The 24,674-nt window shown below is 46.7% G+C and overlaps 1 protein-coding gene across 1 annotated transcript in view; it reads right to left on the bottom strand.

The window, feature by feature from the left end:
- Positions 1-24,674, bottom strand: part of CDK12 (cyclin dependent kinase 12) — a 503,410-nt gene that overhangs the window by 31,003 nt on the left and 447,733 nt on the right. The window contains exon 13 of the mRNA XM_078645647.1: positions 14,428-14,898. Within this exon, the coding sequence (XP_078501773.1) occupies positions 14,428-14,898 (471 nt within the window). The remainder of the gene's footprint in view (positions 1-14,427; positions 14,899-24,674) is intronic.

Genomic DNA, 24,674 nt, shown 5'->3' with positions numbered 1-24,674 from the left:
ATCTCATGGGGCATTGACTCCTGCTGTTTCTAGTATGTATTGACTTCACAAACATCCACGCCATATGTTCTTTTTCAGCTCATCTGAACCGACCATATATTCACAGTGTGTGTTTTGTTTTGTGTGTGCGTTATGTTATGAATTGTCTCCCCCCTTTTTCTCTAACAGGTCTCAGCACCTATGTTTAGCTGTAGAAAACGCTCTAAACCAAAGTCACTATATGTCATCATTTTCCTTCCGCAGGTGACAGGTACATGCGCATTGGGAAGCGCACGGAAAGTAACTGTGCTCTTTATATGTTTCTACGGGCTCATTTTTCAGAAATACTGACAGGGCTAGAGTAATACTTCCATACCACATAGGTATTGTATTTTATTTCACTTGTACATACACTTTTTCACATATTGATATCAACCTACTGAGTGACAGAGGGATCTATCTCCGTCCTGACGAAGAGGCATTACAGACCTCGAAACATGTTGACATCACCAGGAGAACTAGCGCATTATTAGCTTGGTTCCTCCGACACACCACTTTTAATAATACCAGCCTATGACTAATAAACATTTTAAATTCATAAGGTCAGGTATTTTTTAATCTCACTCTACCATTCACCCCTGACCCTACTTCACTCACTCAAAATATACCACACATTGCACTTACAATCTAAAAAGTGCTCCAGCGTAGTGGCCAGTCGTAGCACGCGCCGTCCCGCAGCGGTGCGGGAAGACCCCGATGATGAAGCATGACACCAAGGGCCCTTTTGGTGTGTGAGGGGTATTTTAACAAACACTGTGTATGCCTCTTATCATTGGGCTCACAGAAAACCTCTTAGAGGTGGATCTTTTTGTTTTCTATACACAGAGATCCCCTACTACAGAACCACGAAACCGACCACCGTACCCACGTCTGCTTAAGAAACCTCAGGCTCGAGTCATTTCATTTCATAAAGCTTTATTCGGAACATAAAAAACATGTCCATAAAAGCACATACAGTTACAAAAGCAAACATTTCATTGATTAAAAAGAAAGAAAAGAACACATAATACATTAATTATCCAGTGCCGGATGGAATAAATAATTAAAGAGAGAGTTAAAACACATACTTTTCCTAACACCAATAGCCTTGAGTAGGAAAGTAGCCGTAAAAAAGCAAATGTCCGGATGATGCATATTAAAAAGCAATTTCATAGATTCTGTAATTGTTCTTACTCCAAATCTTTTCAGGATTGGCTTTAGGTAGATTTTCCGTAATTCGCTATACAATTGGCAAGAAAAAAGAAAGTGCATAGTACTCTGTTCTGTCTTGTAATCACAAGCACAGGGTCCAGTAGGGCGTATTTATACATTAGGACACGCAACCAGATGATGTACTATTCCCATCCTCATTCTAGTAAGTACAAACTGGTGTGAAACTCTGGTCACCTGTATCAGATAAGGATGGAATCTATTAAACTCATTCAAGCTATTGTACAAATTACAGGTAGGTAGTTTTGATTCTTCCAATGCACGCCTCTCTATACAAAAATTCAAAAACATAATTTTCAAATTTGATTTGGAGTTATCAGATGCACAATACCGATCATTGATCACATTGTAACCAAAAACCTTTTGAAAATTATCAATGATATATTTAATCCAGGGGATCTTCAGGTGCTGGTCCAAGGAGAGGCAATCCTCGATGATAGCTCTGTTCAGTGAGGTGCCTTCATTCAACCAAACAGATCGCCACAATAATAAGGGTCTTAACATGATTAGATCATTCAAAAAATGGGTCCCCGTTTCCTTATGAACCAAGATGTTGGAGGTAGATTTGGGTAAACACAGGAGCCTTTTCAAGAAGTTATTCTCCTCTACCTGTAGGCACCCGGCAGATGTCACACCCCAAACTCCTGCCCCATAAAGGGCCACAGATAGACATTTTGATTGAAATTTTTTTAGCATATCAGCTATGCGTCTATTACCCAGCTTCTTGGCGAATACAAAAACCCCATTGGCACTTCTAATCATCTTAGTTTTAACTGCTTTGTGTTCAATATCCCAGCTACCATTTTTTGAGAAATTAATCCCCAAATAACAGAAGTTGTCTACTTTTAAAACCTGTTCGCCTTCAATAAAATAATGAGTTAACTTTCGGTTTAGCTCGACCTGGACCACACTCCATCACATAGGTTTTTGACCTATTGATCACCAGTTTCCTGTTTTTGATGAACTGAACAAACCTGTCCATCAAACGTTGGAGACCCAGGGGAGTCCTGGACAGCAGCACAGCGTCGTCCGCATAGAGTAACACAGGGATGTTAAGGTTGTTAACTCTAGGAACGTCTGCCGTAACTGTCTGCAGGACAGAATCCACCTCATTAATGAAGAGAGTAAAAAGTAGGGGTGCTAAAACACACCCCTGCCTGATTCCCCTCCCGATCCTAAACTTGCTTGTACATTCCCCATTAGGCCCATATCGGACACTAGTACTAAGTTTTTCATACAGGCGAGCCAGAAAATAAACTATACAGTCGGGTGCTCCCATGTCAATCAATTTAGCCCACAATAAGGCGTGGTCTACCATATCAAAAGCACTGCTTAGGTCAGCAAAGCATAAGTATAGTGACCCTTTTTTGGCCTGGGTGTATTTCCCGACCAAAAGTTCTAAATTTAAGCACTGCTCAATTGTGCCACGTCCTTTCCTGAACCCAAACGGACTATTAGTTAAAATCTCATTCGTCTCTGCCCATTCCTCTAATCTGGCTAATAGGACCCGACTCATAATTTTAACAGATGAGTCCAGTAGGGATATTGGTCGATAATTTTTGGCTTCGCCCCGGTCTCCCTTCTTATAAATAGGGATGATTATTGATTCTGCCCAGGTAGAAGGTATTTTAGAGCTAACAGCTGCATTAAAGATCTTAACCAATAGGGGGCCCCAGATCTCCGGGGCGGTCTTATAGACATCTATAGGTACCCCATCGGGTCCTTGGGCCTTCCCTCCCTTGCTAGCTCTTATACTGACCATAACTTCCTCTACTGTGATGTTTAGGGCAGCTGTAGGCCATCCTTTTCCATAGGAGGCTAAACTGTTGCCAGAGTCAAATATGGTGGAAAAATGTTGGATCCATGACTCTATGCTCACATTAGATGTGAGCTCTGGAGCCTTCTCATACTTGAGGAATGGGCTGTTAACCGTGGACCAGAACAAATTACAATTCCTTAGTTCTGCTGCTTGACTTAAATTGTCCCACGCTTCCTGCTGTAGCTCAACCTTTCTGCGTTTAAGGACCAGTTTAAAATCCTGCCTAAGTTGGATCACTAGACACTTGTCTCTTGGTTTGGCTGCTAAAGCTTCTTTAAGGTCTCTCCGGGCATTGGAACAAGCATGGTCAAACCACCCCCTATTTTGTCTAATCGTGTGCCCCACGAGTCAAAAAGGCCCACCGGTCCTAAGAAGGTTCCCCAGCGTTCCTGAGCCCAAGTCAGAGGGTGGACCCCGCCGGGGCCCAATACTGCCACCAGCAGCCTAAACCCAATGATTCTCTCCCCCCCGCCCTCCCCACCCCCTAACCATTACCTGCTCTGATAAGATTTTTCCGAAATCAAAGGCCGCCCCAGCACCCGAAGCCCCTTGGCCTTGGGAACGCTACCAACTGCGTCCCTACGTCCCCAAGCATCAGAACTTACCTGGGCAGATGTTGGTTTTCACCGTCCGACCTAACCAGAGCCTGCAGCCTTTTTCTGACACGGATCTTCGCCATTGGTTTACATTGGGCACTCGATGCGGTGTTGGCACTCTGCACCCAGCCGCCTTTGTGCCACAGAGGGTGCATGTGTGGTGCTACCCTGTGGCGCCTCAGATGCTTGCCTCAACTACCGGAGATTGGCCCCGGACGCCCCTCTCACTCACCAGTAAACATCGCATCTTCAATCAATCCCAGTCTATATTGGTTAACATAGGGCGCCCAACTCCATATTTGACCTCTGCACACAGTCGCTCCTGTGTGGCTGGTGGTGTCCACTTTTTAAAGTGAAAAGTAGCTTTTATAAAAAATGTACTCCCCTTTGAATGTAGATCTTGGTCTTAAAAGAATTTTTCTAAATGTGTCATGAAGAAATGCGTTACCTGTAACTGCAGTTATCCAGTATTGGTATCTTTCATAGATTCACAAGCCTGAATCATTCCCCGTCGTCGGGATGAGAGTCCCCGGTCCATAAATAAAGTAATGTCTCATAGACATATACGTAGTAGTAGGCCAGAGGCCTCATTAGTAATATATCCATGTCCTTTTGTAAAAAGGACCAAAGTTTGGAGAAGAGCCAATCAGCTATCACCACCCTCTGGAACCTTCCTGGAAGGAGCTCTGGTCCCTCAGATTTTCGTAAGCACAGTGCTAAGTAATTGTATTACTGAGAGAACTAAAGTGAGCCCTTCCAGGGGAGGTGGGTGGGTTTCATGTGAATCTACGAAAGATACCAATACTGGATAACTGCAGTTACAGGTAAGTAACGCATTTCTTATCCAGTATTCGGATATCTTTCATAGATTCACATGCCTGCATCAGAGTAGTCAGTAATGATGAGCACATTTCGAATGGTACAGTATGAAAATCACCAGATAGTAACATATCAATGTGAAGCAAAAAAGGTACCAAAATGCATTATCAGAGAGAAATGTGCAGACATCGTCGTGGTGTTGTCCGTTCGCACAAGTACTAGAGAGTTTTTGATCCGTGGCAGGAAAGCCAGAAGAGCTAGGTACATCGCTCGCGCTCGAGATTTATGTGAAGCTTCCGCTCGGATGGGGACCACCGTCCGCCTATTCGGAGCTCTTGGAGAAATGCACCCCAACCTTCCAGAGACGCATCGTTGTGATGAGATGCGGAGAAGCTGGAAGCAAGAAAGGCAAGCCTTGCGAAAGGTTGTGTCGGTGAGTCCAGTACTGTAGAGCTTGGTCCATGTGAGAGGTAATCCAGGTGACATCGTCGAATGACCCTGTACACTGGGTCCATTAAGCTGACAGCGCTTCTTGGAGAGGGCGCATGTGAAGACGACAGTGTGGGACCAGCAGGATGCAGGAAGACATCGTCCCTAGCAGAGATTTGAAAAGGCGCACCGTGAGGAACTTTATGGATGTTATGCGATTTGCTAAAGAAAGAAGTCTTTTTTGTCGCACCTCTGAGGGAAAGCCTTTTTCTGGGTTGTGTCGAGAACAGCGCCCAGGAAAGTTATATGCTGGGAAGGTTGAAGGATAGACTTGCCCTGACAGAGTGAGACCCAAACGATTGAAAAGCTAAAGACAGGCGTCGGAGGATCTGGAAACGCCTCCTCGAGAAGGTGCTTTAACGAGTCAGTCGTCTAGATACGGGAAGACTTGGTGATATGAGGCCACTGGGGACAGGCATTTCGTAAAAATGCGTGGCGCTGATTTTAGGCAGAAAGGCAGTACTCGAAATTGGTAGTGTCTGCCCGCCACGGCGAATCTCGGGGACTTCTTCTTGTGGTTCCGGTGGATTGGGACGTGAAAATAGGCGTCCTGAAGGTCTAATGACACCATGTAGTCGTTTGCATTGAGAAGTTGTAGCCCCTCCTGAAGAGAAACCATGCGAAACGACTGTTTCTTTAGGTATTTGTTGAGACTTCTCAAGTCCAGTATAGGTTTTCATTTCTTCTCCTTTTTTCGCACCAGGAAAAAACAGGAATAGAATCCCTTCCCACACTGGCCAGGAGGGACACTTTCTATAGCTCCCTTCCGGAGCATCAGCGAGAGCTCCAAGAGTAGAAGATGTAAGTTCTTGTGGGGCATAGGACGGGGAGGGGTTTGAGGAGGAATTTTGATGAACTCCAGCAAGTGGCCAAACTGGACTAGTTGTAGGACCCAGCGATCTGTTGTGATCTTTTTTCAATTGTGTAGGAAATGAGAAATTCTTCCTCCAATCCTGGATGGTGGAAAGGAAGTGGAGACCTGTGGCAGGGAAAAGTCATTGTCGTATAGCTGTGTTTTTCGGTCTGCCTCCTTCTCCTCGAAAGGAGGACTTATTGTAAGATGACTGTTGAGGCTGCTGACGCTGCTGGTACTGTGGTCGGTATTGTTGATTCGAAGAGTAGGAGGAACGGTGCTGCTGAAAGTCTCCTCTTACAGAAGAATGTCCCCTTACCTCTGGAGCCACGAAAAGTATGGGTTTTAAAACTGAAGGGTACCCTAAGCCCTGTCCGTATCAGTATCCTTTTTTATGCCCTGAAGGGCGTCATCGATGTGAGTGCCAAAGAAAAGCTGGCCGTCATATGGCATGTCGAGGACTTTAGTTTGTATCTCAGCCAACCTTGGCGTCTTCGCACCGCTGCACCCGCGAGTTGGCGAAAACCAGTAGACGCGATATCTATCGCACAATCGATGATCTCGGATGCTGATCGCTCACCCTCTAACAAGATCTTCTTAGCCTCTTCCTTTGACTCTTCTGGCAAGGATCCGAGATATGGGGCGATGTCAGCCCACATTTGTCGATTATAACGCCCCAACAGTGCCAAAGAGTTTGAAGCGCGCACTGTTAAAGCGGACATAGACGAGAAACGTTTCCCGATGTTATCTAGTCGTCTTCCGTCTTTATCTGGAGGGGTGGTTAGTGTTGCAGACGGATTTTTTGATTTCCGCTGAGCGGCTTTTGTGATAACAGAGTCAGGTTTGGGGTGGCCAGTCAGGCAAGCTGGAGCGGTGTCCGGAGTCCTGTATTTCTTGTTCAGTCTAGGTAACACCGGTGGCAGAGAAGAGGGGTTTTGCATAATTTGGACGCCATGGTCCCATATGTAGTCGATAATGGGTATAGACCTGACTGACTTTTTGAAAGGTTCCTTAAAGTCATAAAGGAAACATTCCTTTTGATGAGAAGGCTTGGGTATTTGGAAACTCTCTCAAGGATATTATGGAACCCCCCCCCCCGATATCCTCCTGGGGTGAATCAGCCGGAGTGGGGACAGGGGATGCCGGAGCGGGAATAACTTAATCGTCCCATTCATCATGTGTTGATTGGGAATCTTAAAATTCCCCTTCTTCATGTTGCTCCTCCTTTTTATCGTCCAAGGTTGTGAAGTGGAAGGGCCAGGTTGTAAAATCAAAGGTGAAGGCCGAGGTCTAGGTGGCGGAGAGACCACTGGAGGAGGTGTAGACGTAGACGAAGTAGGGAACCTCTGTTTGTAATCAGATATCAGGAATTGGAGGTCAGAAACCAGGGTCGTTGGTAGGTAAACCATAGGAGGTTGAGGGCGATGGTACTCCTCACGGTAGTCCACCTGGTCGTCTTGTTCTCGATCCTCAAAATCAGAACTTTTGTGATATTTGACATTAAGTTCAGATGGACTAGTAGCGGTCCTGAACATACTACCCTCATCCGAGTCTTCCTCCTCCAGGAGGTGGACAGGTGGCAAAGGCTGGACTCTGCTTGGAGAAGTCAAGGCTGGTGTCAGCATGCGTTTCGTAATTCTAAGGTGTACATACAAACTTTGTAAGGTAGGTTCAGCAGTCGTCGACTAGCCTGTCGACGGGTATCACAGGTGGTAATTTCGACGATGACGTCGCCGACGGAGTTGGCGTCCATGGTTGTGGCGTCGAAGGCAGAATCGTCGACGATTTCGTTGCTGGTGTCTTTGTCATCGTCGGAGTCCTCGTCGACGACGGGGTAGATGTCGACGTGGAAGCCTTCGTCGACGTGGGTACGGTCGTCGACGGCGATGGACGACGGTCTTGATTTTTATTGTCGACGAGATAGTCCTACCAGCCGTCAACGATGGAGTGGTCGACGTGGATAGGAAAGAAGATGGCACAGAAGTAGATATTATCGTCGTCGATGAGGTAACAGTCGACGAGGTGGAGACAGGCTTCTTGAAGGTTGGAACAGTTTCTTCTTTGTAGGTACAGCTTTGGAATGTGCCTCTAAAGACTTCTTGTGTGTCTTCTTTTGAGGTGGCTGCGTTCAAGGACCTGGAGAGGCCACCCTAGGTCTCTTTTGAGAGGAATGTGAGGTCCCAAAGGAACATTCACTCTCTTCAGAAGACACTGCTTGGTCTTTATCTTTAAGCCTCTGCAGCTAAATTAAGAGGCGTCCCTTCCTGTCTTTGAGGGTTGTTGTGGAGAAGGTACAACATACCTTACAGTTCTTTGAAGAATGATCAGGGTAGAGGCAATAGAGACAGTCCTTGTGTTGATCATCCACATGAAGTATCTTTTTACCACAAGAAGCACAGGACCTAAAAAGTCCTTTTTTAGGAGTGTCAGCGATGAAGAACCTGAAAAACTCCACACAGATGAAGAAATGTTGAAGAAAAAACCTTGGAAATCCAGAAACTAAGGAAAACTGAGCAGAGCTCAGTGGAGACTCCCTTAGCAAGACGTGTGGTGAAAAATCTGAGGGACCAGAGCTCCTTCCAGCAAGGTTCCAGAGGGTGGTGATAGCTGATTGGCTCTTCTCCAAACTTTGGTTCTTTTTACAAAAGGACATGGATATGTTACTAATGAGAGGCCTCTGGCCAACTACTGTGTATATATGTCTAGGAGACATTACTTTATGTCCCGGGGACTCCCATCCCGACGAAGGGAATGATTCAGGCATGTGAATCTATGAAAGATACCCTAATACTGGATAAACTCCTTTTTGCGTTGCATGCCATTTATCAATCACTGTGTGTTTAACAAATGTCTTGCACTCCTCTGTGACAGGCCTAAGCCTGTACAACCACACTTAGGATGTGCATAAAATCACTGTACACTTCTGGGGGAATCTCTGGACCCTTTTATATGATATAACCAATTATTGGTATACCACAAAGAATCGGCTTCCTCCACCTGGGCACCATAAACCGTTTGAAGTCCTGCCCATCCTTTTTGGACAACAGATGCCCACATTGGAAGCCCCTTTTCGTGGTCACTATCTTGAGACCAACCTCTAACTATAGTGGCACCATTTCCTCCTTCTTGGTCTCACGTTCGGTGGAGATCTTAAAATTTCTATACAATAGCCATGCTGGATGAAGGTCATTTGTCAGAGGTGAACGTTTTTCATTCATGGAGAAAACATTTAGTTCTGCCCCCTAACTTTGAGTGCAGGAGCCAGATTAGAAGTCACATGCGAGTATGCCCTGCTCCTCATGGAGCAGCACCGCTCCCTCTACCGCTTCCTTGAAATAGTGTTTTGATTTGCTGAGGTATTGCCACTGAGATGGCACGCTTTGAGCACTGGGTTGAGGCACAAAATTGGTGTGAGGAGTGACTGGTTGTGATCTGCTTTAACGACTGGAATTTTACTTTGCTCCGTTTCTCCTCGGAAGGATCTCTACACAGAAAGGCACCCATGGCTTTTGCAGTCTCACTGTTCTTCCGTAGTAACTCACCCATAGGAATAGGGTTGACCTATATAACTATTGATGTCTAGGCACTCTTTCAATCCAAAATACAAATGACATCCATTGAACCAATTTTACTCGCACCCATGGATCCTCAAAAAGTATATCAGACAGTGGAATTCTCAATTCATACTATTTTATTATCAAGCAATTAATCCAATCAAACAAATCACATTAACTTGAAAATTGATAAACCATTCACAAAAATATTGAGAACCTAACCAAGCCGACTCAACATTCATCCGTAATTGTGGAAAAAAAACTTGGGCGAGAGTCATCCATAATATGTGAGGTACATTTTTTCTTAACATATCCAAGTCACATAAAAGATTATATATTTCTAGATTCTTCTCCAATAGCCTTCTTAATTTCGAATTATCACATGCTCTAAGTTTTTTAATGACTATGGATGAATGTTGGGTCTACTTGGTTAATTATACTTTTTGAGGATTCAGAGGTAGGAATAAAATTAGATGAATGGATATCATTTGTACTTTGGATATTTAGGACTTCCTGCTTAGATCCAGAGGTGCCTAGGATTGTGCCTTCTGTCTGGCTGCACCTCCCTCATCTAGTGCAGATTTTAGGCATGTGTTGGAAATTGCCTTGCTTTCCTGGATGAGCCTCTTTGCCCTGTTTTGGTATTGATCTGAGAGGTTTTGCATCAGCTCCTCCATTTCAACCCACTGCTGATGGCTGTATCTGCTGAGAAAGGCATACAAGTTGGCTATGTACCATTCGGTGACCACCAACCGAATCATCTTTTGTTCCAGCATCTCAATCTTCTTGTTTCCCTTTGAAACTAGCTCTTTTTGTGATATATCAGAATCTGATATACCGTGTAAAGAGTTCAGGGATTCCGTTATGAGTGGGCAGGGGGTTGCTATGCAAGCCCAAAGTGATTTATTATGGGGTAGTGTAGTCAACCAACCTTAGGCTTAAGACAGAGGAGTGCAAGACATTTGCAAATACAGACAATGATCAATAAATGACAACTCAAGACAGAGATTCATACCAATTTATAAAAATAGCAGGTATATTTCTATATGCTTGAGCATCAGAGAAAAATTGTTCAGGTAAGTATGTTTTTAAATATAAATTCTTTGCACTTTAAAAAGAGGACACAGAGCAATTTCTGAGTTCTGCAATGTTATCCTATGGAAGGAAGAACAAGTTCTGCAAAAAGGTAAAGTACAGCAACTTACAAGACCAAACTCCAGCAGTTAAGGTGAGTGGTGTGCAAGATCAAATGCAGCAACAGCATTATACCAACAGTGGCATGGGGCGGCCAATGCCACTGTTTGTGGCATGAGTCACTGGTGCAAAACAGCGTTGGGAGCCCAATGTATTTCAATAGAGATCTGTCACAGCAGAAACAGTCTGCAGGCTCTGTCTGGAAGGCCAGTTAGGTGTGAACCAACAATGAGAATTTAATGCTTGCGATGCTCTGGAAAGTAGGGGCACATGGGGTCAAGAGGTGTCTTCGGGTATTGGATTTTCTTACCAAGAGCAGTCGAGGGGTGCAGTGTGAAGAGCCTGCAGGCGACGTCTGGGGGTACACGAGTGGTGAAGCCACAATGGACTCGATCTCTGGAGGGCTGGTGAACCTTGTTGACACCAGTGGCCTACTTCAACTCGGGCCGGAGGAGACTGGTGCAGTGGTGGCTTCAGGAGTCGGGTTGTGGCAGTTCCGGAGGCCTCAGACTTTTCTTTTGGAGCTTCTGCTGGATGCTGTGAACAGTTCCCCTGTTCTCTGGAGGTCTTGGTCTTTATTGAAGGAAGGCAGTGCTCCCGGTTTTTGGAGGCACAAAGCTGCAGGATGAGTCTCCTTTGGTGGCGGTTCGACAAAGTACGGCAGACAGGACAGCAGGGCTGGGACCAAGTCCGGAGATCTCTTCAGTCTTCTGCGGCTCTTCGTGTCCTTCTTCGTATGTAGTCAGGTTCTGCTTCTCTGGTGCCAGGGATTCACCTAAATATTGAATTTAGGGGTATTAGGGTCATAGCTAATGGGTTACTGAACTTTCGGGTAACTATGCTCCCTATATGACCACTTCCTGTGGGAAGTGGGCATAACCCTGTACCAGAATTCCTAAATATCCCATCACAAAGATGGCTACTTCTATAAAAAAAATATAATAATCAAGTCCACCTTAGGGGTGTTACTAGCCTGGAGGAGGCACGCCTACCAGTCTACCTAATTTTCCCACCTGTCCAGGTGCCTAGGGGGCCTAGACAAAGGGATTTGGCTTCCTCTCCTGTGAAGGGGAGCCAGATTTGAATTTCAAAGGCGTAAGCCTTTTAAGACTTCCCACCCAAGGAAGGCTAATCAGCAGGCCATCCTCATGGAGGGGGTGTTACACCCTCTTCACTGACAGTCTCTTATTCTGGGACTCCTGAGAGCAAGGGCGTTCACCCTAGGAGATCAGAATAGCGTCTCAGATGGCAGGCTTGCAGAAACCAGTTAGCAAGCATACCATGGACTGGTGGGTTTTCAGGGGGCACCTCTAATGTGACCTCAGGGTGCAAGTATTAGTAAATCCAACACTGGCATCAGCGTGGGTTTCCAAATTTGAGACGTTTGAGACCAAACATCCCATATTTTTAGTGAAGCCATCATGTAGCTGGGTAACTTGTTTTCACCAGTGTCCAGCACACGTTTTAAAATGGCTTCCCTGTCCACTTGCACTGACAGTAATAGGACTGACCAGCACAGGAGCATATTTGCTCTTGCAGGTGCGCCCTCCCAGGTAATATTCAGCATGCTGCCTTAGGGCGGTTAGGTCTGCTATAGGGGTGACACAAGTATGACATGCAGTGGTAGGGGACATGGCACACAGGGATGTAGGACATGCTGTGTTTTCACTTTTGTCTGCACCAAGACATGCAGCCTGCAATGGCAGTCTTGCAAGTCCTTGGGTGAGGGGTCCCTTAGGGTGGAACAATTCGCGCTACAGCCCTTAGGGACCCTCTTTAGTAACTCAGGCCCTAGGTACCATTTACTAGGGACTTAAGGTTTTGCCAATTTTGGGAATAATTGTACAGCTTTAGGGAAAGAAAACTGGTACTGGGGACCTGATTAGCCGGGACTTAGTACACTTCAGTCAAAGTTGCATCAAAAAACAACAAAAAATGGGGAGGAACAAACCCCAGTTCACTACAGGTGGGGTACCCATGGTAGCGGGAGCCTTAATTCATTGGTGTGCAGTAGAGGCAATGATTATATGCTGCCGCCACACTGCCTCTGATGTCCGTAGGGTCTTGGAAGGAGTATTTGCATTTTTTTTCTGCCCAGGGTGTCACATGTTTGGCTGCAGCTTGTTCCTTAAAGGCCTCTCGTCCATGATCCAGGTCTCTGGGAAGCACTTGGGAGGAAAAAGATCTGAAAATGCAGACTACACAACAGGGCTTCGGGGGGCAGGCGTATTTTGTCAAAGACAAATGGTTGACGCTGCCCAGGTAAACAAATATATAAAAGTACTACAAAGACAATTTTTTATTTTACCACTAGATGACCGAATGATGCAATACCAGACCCAACCACTAGGGCAGAATGACAAAGCAAATTAATCCAGAAAAGATTTACGCTGCAAATCCTGTGGATACCTGGAAGACTGATTATTCATGCATGGAAAGTGAATAAGCTTATGAGCAGGAAAAATGCAAAGCAAGGGTTTTCACAGAGAAAGAATGAACATGGAAGGAGGAATGGAGAACAAGAAAAGAGAAACAGGGCATTGTGTGGGTAGGGAGGGCTGAGGGGGACAAGTCGAGTGCACAGAGTAAATGGGCTACAAGTGTGATAGAACAACATGAGCAATGCAGTAAATAAGCGGAACTCAGTTAAATGGCATGGCACGGTTTTAAACGTTGTGCCACTGATGCGCGCTATAACTCGTGTGGTAGACGGTAAACAGAATCTCAAATTGTTGCCACTGCTTCCTTCTATATTCACTGCAGTTTGTGTCAATTTATGTGCACACATGAAACTTTTAACATGCTTGTGAAAACTATACAGTAACTTAATCCGCCCAGTAATCAAGTCACCAGAAAGGAAGAACAATTTTCAGTTCACTTTGCAGAATCAACAAAGGTCATTACAAATGTGCAGCTCACACATGTGCCTTTTGGCTTAAACACAGATATCCACATACAACCATCACTACGCAATATATATAGTTAGGGAAACAGACCCCCAGATGCATCAAGCATCCATTTTGCGATTCCTTATTAGCGAAAAATAAGGAATCGCTACTAAGGAATAGCAAAATGGTATGCAAGAAGAAATCACTTTAAAAATAGCGATTTCTTAAAATTCCTTAATTGCGATTCGCAAATTGCGAGTCGCAATTAAGGAATACCTCCCTATTCATTCCTATGGACCTAGAGGACCACAGGAATGAATGGGAAGAATTTTCAATTTGCGAATTGCAATTAGCGAATCGCAAAATGAGAATGCGATTTCAAGGGTGCAGGGGTGTCCAAAGGACACCCTGTTGCACCCCTGAAATCGATCTGTGCACATATGTTGCGCACACATGCCCTTAGGACGTGTGTGCGCAACATGAAACTTTGAAAAATGCACTTTAGTGCATTTTTCAAAGTTTTTGCAAATTACCATGAAGTTGTACTTCATGGTAATTTGCGAGCCATATTAGCGAAATCGCTATTTTTTTTAAACTTTAATGCATAGCATTTAAGGAATCTCAATTGGAGATTCCTTAAATGCAAGTAATCGCAATTTAGCGAATTCTCAATTTGCGATTTTTGCATTTGGGATGATGCACCCAAATGCAAAAATACCGGTCGCAAAGGGGCAGATTCTGAGAATCTGCCCCTTTGCGAGCATTTTTTAGCTTCATGCATTTGGGCCCGAATGTGTGTAAAATCAGTAAAAATGTAAATCAAATCTAAATATACAAAAATAAAACTTTAGTTTATACCAATACTAATAAAACTAGTTTTACACTGTCGCGAGTAGGGACATGATCAATAATGTAAGCAGGTTGACAGTTTGAGTAGTGCAGTCTGAGCAGTGTGGAAATCGTTTACCTGAGGTCGCATCTTCTTCCTCCGGCTCCTCCTCATGCTGGAGCCCTGTAGGGGTCTGCTGCGTACCCGGCTGCTCACAGCTACGCTCTCCATTGCTCTCCTCCAAGTGCAGTGGCACCTCATGAGGCTTAAGAACTTGGCTCAAGATAACCGCTAGCATACTTTGCATATCTCCCTGAGCGCTGGCCATGTCCTGGGCTGCCTGGTCCAGTCTTGGAACGAGCACAAGAGGCTCTTTGGAAAGATGGTCCACAGAGAGCTCTTCCCCCTCTTGCGGTTGACTGTCGATATCTTTTAGCGAATTGATAGACTGGTTGAGGGCTTCGAGCTGATTCTGCATTTCTGGATTGGCTTGTACATTGAGAAGCTGAGAGATTTGTGCCATGCTCAGGTCAGTATGAGTTTGCAGCAGGTTAAGCAGGACTGCTAGTTCACTTTGATTCAACTGCTGTGTTATTTCACTCAGGTTTGCTGAAACACAAAACAATGAATATTATTCCCCAAAAGTGAAAGAGGGGGACATTAAGGTTTCATACATGTTACAAAAATGTCTTGCTGATATAGGGTCTCTGGTGCTGTCCTCTCTCGGCACATAGTATGCTGTTATGCGCATCTCTTGATAGCCCATTACTATATATACATTAACTATGATCAGGACAGGTGATTTGATGACCTCCATTGGTTCAGACATTACCTTGTTGTGTTACCTGTCCAAATTAGTACATTCTACCTTGTATCGGCTTCTCCCGCCGAATCCGTTGTATATCTGCAGATATCTGAAAAAGATCCATCTCTAAATGTATGCCTGTCTACAATCAAACTGTTTTGTACCTTCTGCTTTATAGAGCCAATAGAGATGGGAATGTATCCATCCCCTACAGCAGTCATCAAGAAAGTGTGTGTAGGAAGCTGGCTTTGTATATGCTATACCAAAATTAGGTATAGTGAGCACGGAGTCAAGTGGAACCCCTAAGGTAGGCATAGGTAAAAGTAGCTAGCACCTTACTCTCTCTTTGTGGTAGCGTGGGCGAGCAGTAAGGCTTTATCAGAGGGTAGTGTTAAGCATTTGTTGTACACACTCAACCAGCAAATGATTTCACACACTCGAAGACTGAACGAAGACCAAATTGCTTTTTATGAAAATATTATTTCGTTATATTTATTTCTTAGAACCAAGCAAGCGTGGCATAGGTAAGTGATGTATACTTTGCAGTAACAATACAGTTTGATTTGCAGTTTTATATAAACCTTGGTTGGGTTATAGTGAAATTACTGCAAATGCAATACCTTAAAATATTGTACATATACTTTATAATGACTTTTCAATAGTAGGTCATGTATATTACTTTGCAGATTACTTTTCTTACACAGTGTAGTATACCTGAATACTGCACTGAGACATTTCCTGTATAAAGGTAAGTAAATGCTTTTTTGTTATTTGTACACAGTTACAGACTTTATTTTCCAACTCCATGTGAGAAGTTGGCCTGATATGCAGTGCTCACTATTCTAGTGATCACTATGTATCAGTCCAAGCAACCCTTATTGATGATTGGTTGTAAGTCAACCTTATAGACCAGCTATCCCAGTAGCATGGATACGAGCAGTCTAAGGCTAAGACTCTAGAGGGCGTGTTAAGCCAGCTGTTTTACCATCACATTACCCCTTGAACACCAAGTGAAAGGACACCACACAAGTTATCAAAAATAAAGTATATTTATTTATAACAGGACTACCCTGGCTCTTTATGAGACAGGGAGCTAAGCACACAACAAAACTCTTAAAGAATTACTGAAAGTCGCACAATTTACACAAATGCCCGAGGGGCACGAAAATCCATATACACAAGAAGTGGAATGCAAAGTTACTAGCAGGTAAGTAATACTTTTCTAGACTGTAGAAACGCTAGGCCTACAATGCTGAACCCTTGGATTAGAAGCAGGAGGCCTAGGGACGCCGTGTGCAGAGTGGGAACTCTCACGCGTAATGCGGGAACAAGTCTATGGATACTAGCAATTCACAAAGTTACTGTTCTCGGGCGAACCCGACTAGTTGGGTCGAAAACAAGAGTGGATCCGAACACTTAGGGTGTTGGACTATGCTGGAGCACCGGAGTACTCAGTTTACCTAGCCCAGGGGCTGCGGCTGCATAGGGTTCAAGTTGCGTCGGAAACCCTCGTTGAAGATCCAGGAGCCTGAAGAAAGAAGTTGCTGGCAGGCGGCCAGTGAAGGAGTTCGTGGTGATCCAAGCCTGGATCAGGGAAGAAGAAACCTGTAAGCAGAGGGGACCAAGTTCTGAATCACTAGTCAGTGATTTAGGTGGGCACCAGGATGGCACCGGACGAAGTCACCTCGACCAGGTGAGTGGGCGCTGCTGGGCTCTGCAGTCTCTCGGACCAGGAGGCGTTGTCGGCGACCAGGATGGAGGTGCGAGCTGTCCCACGAAGGTCTCTGCTGTCGACGGCGCTGGACCCAGGATTGGGGCAACAAGTCTTGGCAAATGCAAGGCCCACGCGGTGGACCTAAAATGGCGTCTTGAGTGGACCAGGAGGGTCCAAGGTGCTTCTCTGAAGGAGGGAAGCAAGGGCCAGTCTGGAGCAACCAGACCAGCGGTGTTTGTCGTCGTGGAGCGTCGTGAGGGGGCCACTAGCCAACGGGCAAGTGACCTGGACAACGCGGTGAGCAGCAAAGAGCAGAAGGGCCCCACGCAGATCTCGTAGATGCAGGGGGGCTGAACTTCAGTGCTGGAGCTGCTCAGGGTCGGGGCTTCTCTTACCCCAAAGCACTCAGTCGAGGGTCACTCGGTGGTCGTGCTGGACAAGCGTCGTGCAGTTCTGAAGATGGCCGGTCCCTCGAGGTCTCGTCGCACCCACGGATCACAGCTGGGCTGATGATGTAGGTTGAGGTCAGAGGTGCCAGGGAAGCCGGTTCTCGTCGTGCTGGAGCAGTCTTGATCCGGAGGAGAGATTGGCAACAAACCGCGATGCTTGGTTGGTGCCTGCTGCTGCAGGGTGACTACTCCTTAGTCACAAGGGAGAAATCTTGAGAAGAGTCTTGAGTTCTTCGTGTAGAAGGTCGGTTCAGGATTCAAAGATTGATCTGATTTGGAAGGGGGCCAGTTCCTACCTTTATCCTGCAAAAAGGGGCTGGCAGCGACTAAGTCCGGCCCTATGGGTGGGACTAGGAGGGGGGTGGTTACACCCCTCTCCTTTGGCGGGCTTTCCCCAGAACAGGGACTGGAGTGCCCCTGGAACTGGTTCAAGCCGGCCTATGCACAGTGAGCACCGGGGTGCCACTTGCAGTCACCTTCCTCTAAAGCCCTGCCTACCTAGAATACACAAAATCCTGTCTGGGACGGTGCTGGCACCGCCCCTGGCAGGAAACCCTTTGTCCTTGCCTCCTGTGCTGGGAGGACTCCCAGCAGCAGGAGGGCAGACTTGTGTCTCGGTGGCAGCATCCATCTTGTGGAGCTGAGGCTATGTCTGACTTTAACCGGGGTTACAGGTTACCAACATGTGGTGTCCCTCTAGAAGGGTGGAATGCTAACCCCGTCGCCAGAATTGGCGAGGGGTTAGTATTCCAATTCGTATGACACCTTACTCGACATGTTTTGATAAAGCGATAGCAGAGTTGGCATATAACCGCGAGGATTATAACGCACTTAAGAGTATATGGTATGCGTTATCATGGAACAGCTATTAGGACTTGGTTCCGCAAGCTGCAAACGGGCTCAGCTCATGCCAGAGCACCATCTCACATGATTCCAAGCACTCTGCCTTCAGGATTGTTAAGTCCTGCCATAGGAGTGACTGATAGGAATACATGTGTCCATTTTAGGGTTAGATATAGGAATACTATATCTAAAGCAAAGGGTGATTACACCACCTTGCCCCAGCTGTCGTGCAGCCAGTTGTGTCAGATTTGGATGGCCAGCCAGGGGTGGCATAATACATGCTGCAGCCCCTGGTAGGCCCTGGGCACACCTATGCCCTGGGTACCTAAGGTACACTGTACAGGGACTGATAAGGTGACTCAGTATCCATTTAGATATGTACCTAAGGTACATGGAATCCATTTTACAGAGAGAGCAGTAGGCCTGGGGTCCTGAATGGCAGGGCCCCAGGTCAACTAAGTCAGAAAACCAGCAAAACACCAGGCAAAAAGTTGGGGGCAACCATAGTCGGGGATCTACCTTCCTACACTCCACACTTCGAAACCTTTTCACAGAAAACAGTCAATGTTATCCTATAGGAGGAAATAGAGTTATCGGTTAACAGGTAGGTACTTTGCGAGAGTTGAGTTTCTGGGGTTAGACTCAGGGGCCCCCCAGGAGGGAGGATGCACTCTCAAAGCACCCTTAGCTGCATGCATTCTCAAAGCACCCTCAGCCGCACTAGGGCAGCCGGCTGCTGAGTGCTGAGGCCCAATGTTATCCAATTTGGGAAAGGGGGCCGAGGGTTGGTGGCTGCACAAGAGCAGGCCACAAGGTTGTGGGAGCAAAGCTACTGGACTTTACCTCAGGGCAAACGGGGGTTCAAGTTAGCACCAAGGGTACACCCTCAGCAGCACTAGGACGATCGGGTGCTGTTTTGGCATGGGTGCCCTGTTACTTTTAATGGTGATTCTCCGGTTCGGAACCACAATGCAGGCTCGAGGACGAAGGTCTTCTGGGAGAGACCACCACTTGGAGAGGTAAGTAGGGATACAGGGGGTTGGCTAGAATGGATTAGTTACTTACCTGTAATCCTAGTTCTCTTTCTGGGGTATCCTCATCAAAGTCATAAGCATTAGAATATTCCTGCCGATGCGCGGGACCCCGGAAACACTATATTATATGTGCCCCACATATATATACTCATATATATATATATATATACTCATATATATATACTCATATATATATATATATATATATATAAATACAAGCAATTGCAGCCAAATACACAATAGAGCTGGATCATGCTGTAAAGAATTTCCACCATACATGAAACATATGCATTAGAAACATGAAAAACAACACTAAAGATTGTTTTGAAACGGTCTTAATGCTGAAAAAGCAGTAGACATTCTTATATCCTGAAAGCATAGAAAGCTCCCAGGCTGCATTGCAAACACACAGTCTAAAAAGACTGAAAAGCTAACCTGTAGCTGCATGCTACAAAAAACTGACACCGTGCCTTTAAGGCACTCATGACCCCCAGTATCCCATCATGCCTCAGGGGTGACAGTTGGGTCAGTTCTTTTCGGAGACTGAAAAACCATGGAAACAAATAGGTTAACAATATCTCCAAATTAATAAAGATCCTTTGCCCGGGGAGGCGGGAGGGTTGCTTATGACTTTGATGAGGATACCCCTGGAAGAGAACTAGGATTACAGGTAAGTAACTCATCCTTCTCTTCCAGGGGATCCTCATGAATAGTCATAAGCATTAGAATAGAATAGCGAGCCTCTCCTCATCTCCCTGCGGGCAAAGGAATAACAATACAGTAATTACATTACTAAGCCCAGAAAAAAACTAGGTTTGTACAGGCCGCAGGCTACCCAAATAGATTCCTCAAAGAGGCTTGTCCTACTTGAGTATCAGTACTGGAATCAGATTCAAGACAGTAATGCCTTGTAAAGGTATAAACTGATCTCCAGGTTGCAGCCTTGCAAATTTCTGACATAGGGACATCATGCAGGAAAGCTACTGTGGCTGCTTTCCCCCTAGTAGAGTGTGCTTTAGGTGACAAAAGTAAGGACTTGCCTGCAAGCTGATAAGCCAATTTAATACAGGAGACGATCCATCTGGAGATGGATCTCTTGGCAGCTGGAAAGCCCGTTCTCAGTGGACCGTAGTTGATAAACAATTGGTCCGTCTTCCTACTCTCTTTGGTCTTTTCCAAATAAAATGTAAGGACTCTTTTGAGATCTAAAGAGTGCAGCGACCGCTCAGCCGGGGTTGTAGGGTTTGGAAAAAAGGAAGGAAGAGAAATAGACTGATTTATATGGAAATCAAAGACAACCTTAGGTAAAAAGGATGGATGTGCCCTTAAAACTACTCTGTTGTGATGGAAAACAGTGTAGGGTTCTTTTGTACACAGCGCTTGTATCTCACTTACTCTGCGCGCTGATGTAATTGCAACTAGAAAAGCAGCCTTCCACGATAGGTGTTGCAAGGAAGCTCTGTGGATGGGTTCAAAGGGGTGCCCATCAACTTAGACAACACTAGGTTTAATTCCCACGGAGAAGGGTTTCTAACAGGGGGGTACACTTTATTCAACCCCTGTAAGAAGTCCTTGACCACCTCCATCTGGAAGAAGGAGGGCTGAGTAGGAGACTTCCTATAAGCCGTAATGGCCGAGAGGTGCACCCTGATCGAAGCAGACCAGACCTTGCTAGGTACAACAGGTAAGGCAGAAACACATCCTCCTGTGGTGATGAGGGATCAAAATGACGTTCTCTGCGCCAAAGAAAAAACCTCTTCCACTTAAACGCATAAGACGTTCTAGTGGAGGGTCGTTTCGCTTCCTTTAAAAAGTGCATACAATCAGGTGGCAAATTTAAATGTCCGTAATGTAGGAACTCAGGAGCCATGCTGTTCAGTGCAGTGAGGGAAGGTTGGGTTTAAGATTCCTCCCCCCCATTTTGGTCAGCAGGTCCGGCCTGCAGGGCAGTCTCCTGGGTGGAAGCACCGACAGCTGTAGAAGGTCCGGGTACCACCATTGCCGAGGCCAGTCCGGGGCTACCAGGATCATGGTCATGCTGGATCTGATGAGTTTGGACACCACCTTCGGAATCAGGGGCAGAGGAGGAAATGCGTAAGCAAATGTCCCTGACCAGTCCATCAAAAGGGCATTCCCCCTTGTCCCTGGACGGTGGAATCTGGACGTGAAGGCGTGGCATTTTGAGTTTTCGTCGTCCGCGAGCAGATCTATTTCTGGACGACCCCAGCGATGGAAGAGGTCTGCCACCACCTCGTCGTGCAGCACCCAGTCTGGCTGATCTTCGAAGTGCCTGCTGAGTGCGTCAGCCTTGATATTTAGCTCTACTGGGAGGTGGACCGCTACTACCGTGAGGTTCCTGACAAACAGCCAGTGCCATATGGCTTGTGCCTCCAGAGAGAGGACACAACCGAATTCCGCCCTGCTTGTTCAGGTAGAACATGGTCGTCGTGTTGTCCGTTTGTATCAGAACTGAGTGTGATTCGAGTGCAGGAAGGAAGGACTTTAGAGCCAGAAGGACTGCTCGAAGCTCCAGCATGTTGATATTGTAGGTCTGTTCTTTCGCTGACCACCTTCCTTGAATCTGCAGACACCCCATGTGTGCTCCCCAGCCTTGGAGAGACGTGTCTGTGACTATAGACTGTGTCGGGAGAGGTTGGTGAAAAAACACTCCCACCAGAAGGTTGCGAGGATGAGTCCACCATTTGATGGAGGTCTCGTCACCTGGGAAAGATAAATCCGGTCTTCCCAGAGCCCCGTCGACTGATCCCATTGATCCTCCAGAGCCTGCTGCAAAGGTCGCATCCTCAGCCTGGCGTGAGGAATCAGGAAGATGCAGGACGCCATGGAACCCAGCAGAGACGCTAATTGACGCACTGTTGGATTCTGGGACTGTAGTAGAACTCTGCACTTTTGCTGCATAGAAAATAGTCTCTCCTCCGAAGGATACGCTTTTCCCAATTTGGTATCCAGAACGGAGCCCAGGTAGTGAATGGATTGGGTTGACAGTTGTACCGACTTCTCCACGTTGACTTAGAGGCCGAGCCTGTGCAATTGTAGCAGGCAAAGGTGGAAGTCGTTCTCTACCTGTTGAGGAGATGGGCCTTTTAGGAGCCAGTCGTCTAGGTAGGGATAGACGAAAAGTCCTTTTTTGTGCAGGAAGGCTGCCACCACTGCCATGCATTTGGTGAAGACTCTCGGCGCTGACTTTAGCCCGAAAGGCAGGACCCTGCACTGGTTGTGTTTGCTGCCCACCAGAAACCTTAAGAACTTCTGATGTCGCATGGCAATTGGAATGTGGAAGTAGGCATCTTGCAAGTCCATCGAACACATCCAATCTCCTGCTTGCAGATGTGGACATATTTGGTGAAGAGCAAGCATGCGGAACTTCTCCTTGACTATGTTCTTGTTCAGAACACGAAGATCCAGGATAGGCCGGAACTTGTTTTCTTGATCCTTTTTGGGAACAAGAAAATATCTGGAGTAGACTCCTTTTCCCCTTTGTGAGGGAGGCACCTCTTCTATAGCTCGTTTTTGGAGAAGAGCCTTCACCTCTTTTCAGAGCAGATCGATTTGCTGCGGACGAGATTTCTTTGGGGGAAAGTCTTGTTGAGGCGCACGGAAACGAAGAACATATCCATTGCGCAGTGTATTCAGCACCCACCGATCGTTCGTGATGCTGCCCCACTCTGCCAGATGTTTTGAAACACTTCCTCCCACTTGAGTGGACAACGGCGCTAGAGGAAGCCAGTGCTCATTGTTTTCCTCCTCTCGTCGAGGTAGAGGACTGCTGGTGACCTCTTCTACCTCAGCTGGCTTTACCACCCCGAAACTGGGTTGTGCCCTGGGTCTTGTTTTGGGACCACTGAGGGGTTTGAACCCTCTGTTGAGCCCCTCTGCCTCTGTTGGTCTTGAAACAGCGTTTTAACTCTTTTTTTCTAAGCCGACTGCCTTGACGGTGTCGAGCTCGGCTTTCATCCGACTCAACTCGTCGTCTGTGTGTTGACCAAAGAGAGATGTTCCGGTAAACGGGAGGTTCAGAATGCGCTGTTGCGCATAGGGCTTGAGGCCTGTCAGGCGCAGCCACGATGAACGTCTGGCACATACCCCATGGGCATATGTATGTCCTGCCAGTATTGCTCCATCTGCAGCAGTTCTAATTATCTGGTTAGCCACCAGATATCCTTCCGTCAGGTTCTCTTCGAAGTCTTGTTAGTCCTCCTTAGGCAATTTTGATTTAAAACGCTCCATTGAGTCCCATAAGGCTCTATCGTATCTGCCTAAAAGCGCAGCCGTGCTAGAAACCTTCAGCGTCGAAGCGGCAGAACTGCAGACCTTGCGGCACCACGAGTCTTGCAACTTGCTGTCCTTATCAGGAGGAGTTGAGGAGGAGGGAGAGACTGGGTGGGTTTTTCGTGCCACCGCCACGACTACTGAGTCAGCGGGTGGGTCCGCTTTCACAAAGATCGAGTCAGATGGTGCGGACTTATATTTCTTTTGGATGCGAGCCGGCACCGCTTTTGCCGATGCTGGAGCCAGGAACACATCATTGACAGGATCCATGATTCCTGGGACCAACGGTAGCACTGGACAAGACCCCGACTTTTGGTGAAGAGTCTCAAAGATCACTGTCGTGGAGACCTGTGGCACAGACAGCTCGATGTTTAATTTCAGTGCACCCCTCTGTAGGACATCATGATAGGTGTTGATATCGTCCACTGGGGAAACCCTAGAGACAGGGCTATCAACCAAAGTAGGGGAGTAATCCAGTTTGGAAGAGCGGGTAGAGGAGGTAGTAGAAGTAGCTGGTGTTCGAGCTCTCCTTTCGCGAGATCTTCTGGCGGGTACCTCCCGTCTAGGGGAACGACTGCGCCTCCTCTCATGAGACCTCCCTGAGCGCTCTTCTCGTGCAGGGGAACGAGAAGTAGCTGGCCTCACAGGAGATCTTTCTCTGCGCCTGGGAGGGCTGCATCTGTCTACTTCCTCGACCAGTCTTTGCAGAGGAGATGTGTACTGGGCTGACATATTCCTGCAGCCTTCTTGTAGCCCCAGAGTCTCGCCAACTGTGCAGAGGCATATTCCATCTGGGAGACAACTGTACACCATCAGTGGGAGGTCTGCGGGCAGGACTTCTAGATCTGCGGACAGGACTTCTGTATCTTGATGGGGGTCTGGAAGAGCCAGAAGAGTGACGGGAGGCTGATTCAATCACTAGGATCACTGAACCATCCCTGGATCTCGTAGCAGAGTGTCCCAACGTCGACCTAGCTCGGTCATGGTGTCTCGACGGCGACCTGGACCGTTCATGGTGCCTCGACGTCGAATGCTCTGAAGGCGCATTCCTCGAATCCGAGCGATGAGGACCTCTCGGCGTCGTACGGCGCTGCCCCGCCGTTGACGGAGACCTTTCCTTCGACGTCGACTCTCTCTGTGGCGCCGGTGGATCAGACACTCTCGACATCTTATGCCTCGGCGGCAAACGACGTGAGGAATGATGGTCTCTCGACATCGAGCGGCGTTGTGTGGCCGAGGACGGAGCTTCC

Source organism: Lissotriton helveticus, chromosome 5_1, assembly GCF_964261635.1.
Source record: "Lissotriton helveticus chromosome 5_1, aLisHel1.1, whole genome shotgun sequence".
Classification (NCBI taxonomy): domain Eukaryota; kingdom Metazoa; phylum Chordata; class Amphibia; order Caudata; family Salamandridae; genus Lissotriton; species Lissotriton helveticus.
This window is presented reverse-complemented; position numbering and strand designations above follow the sequence as displayed.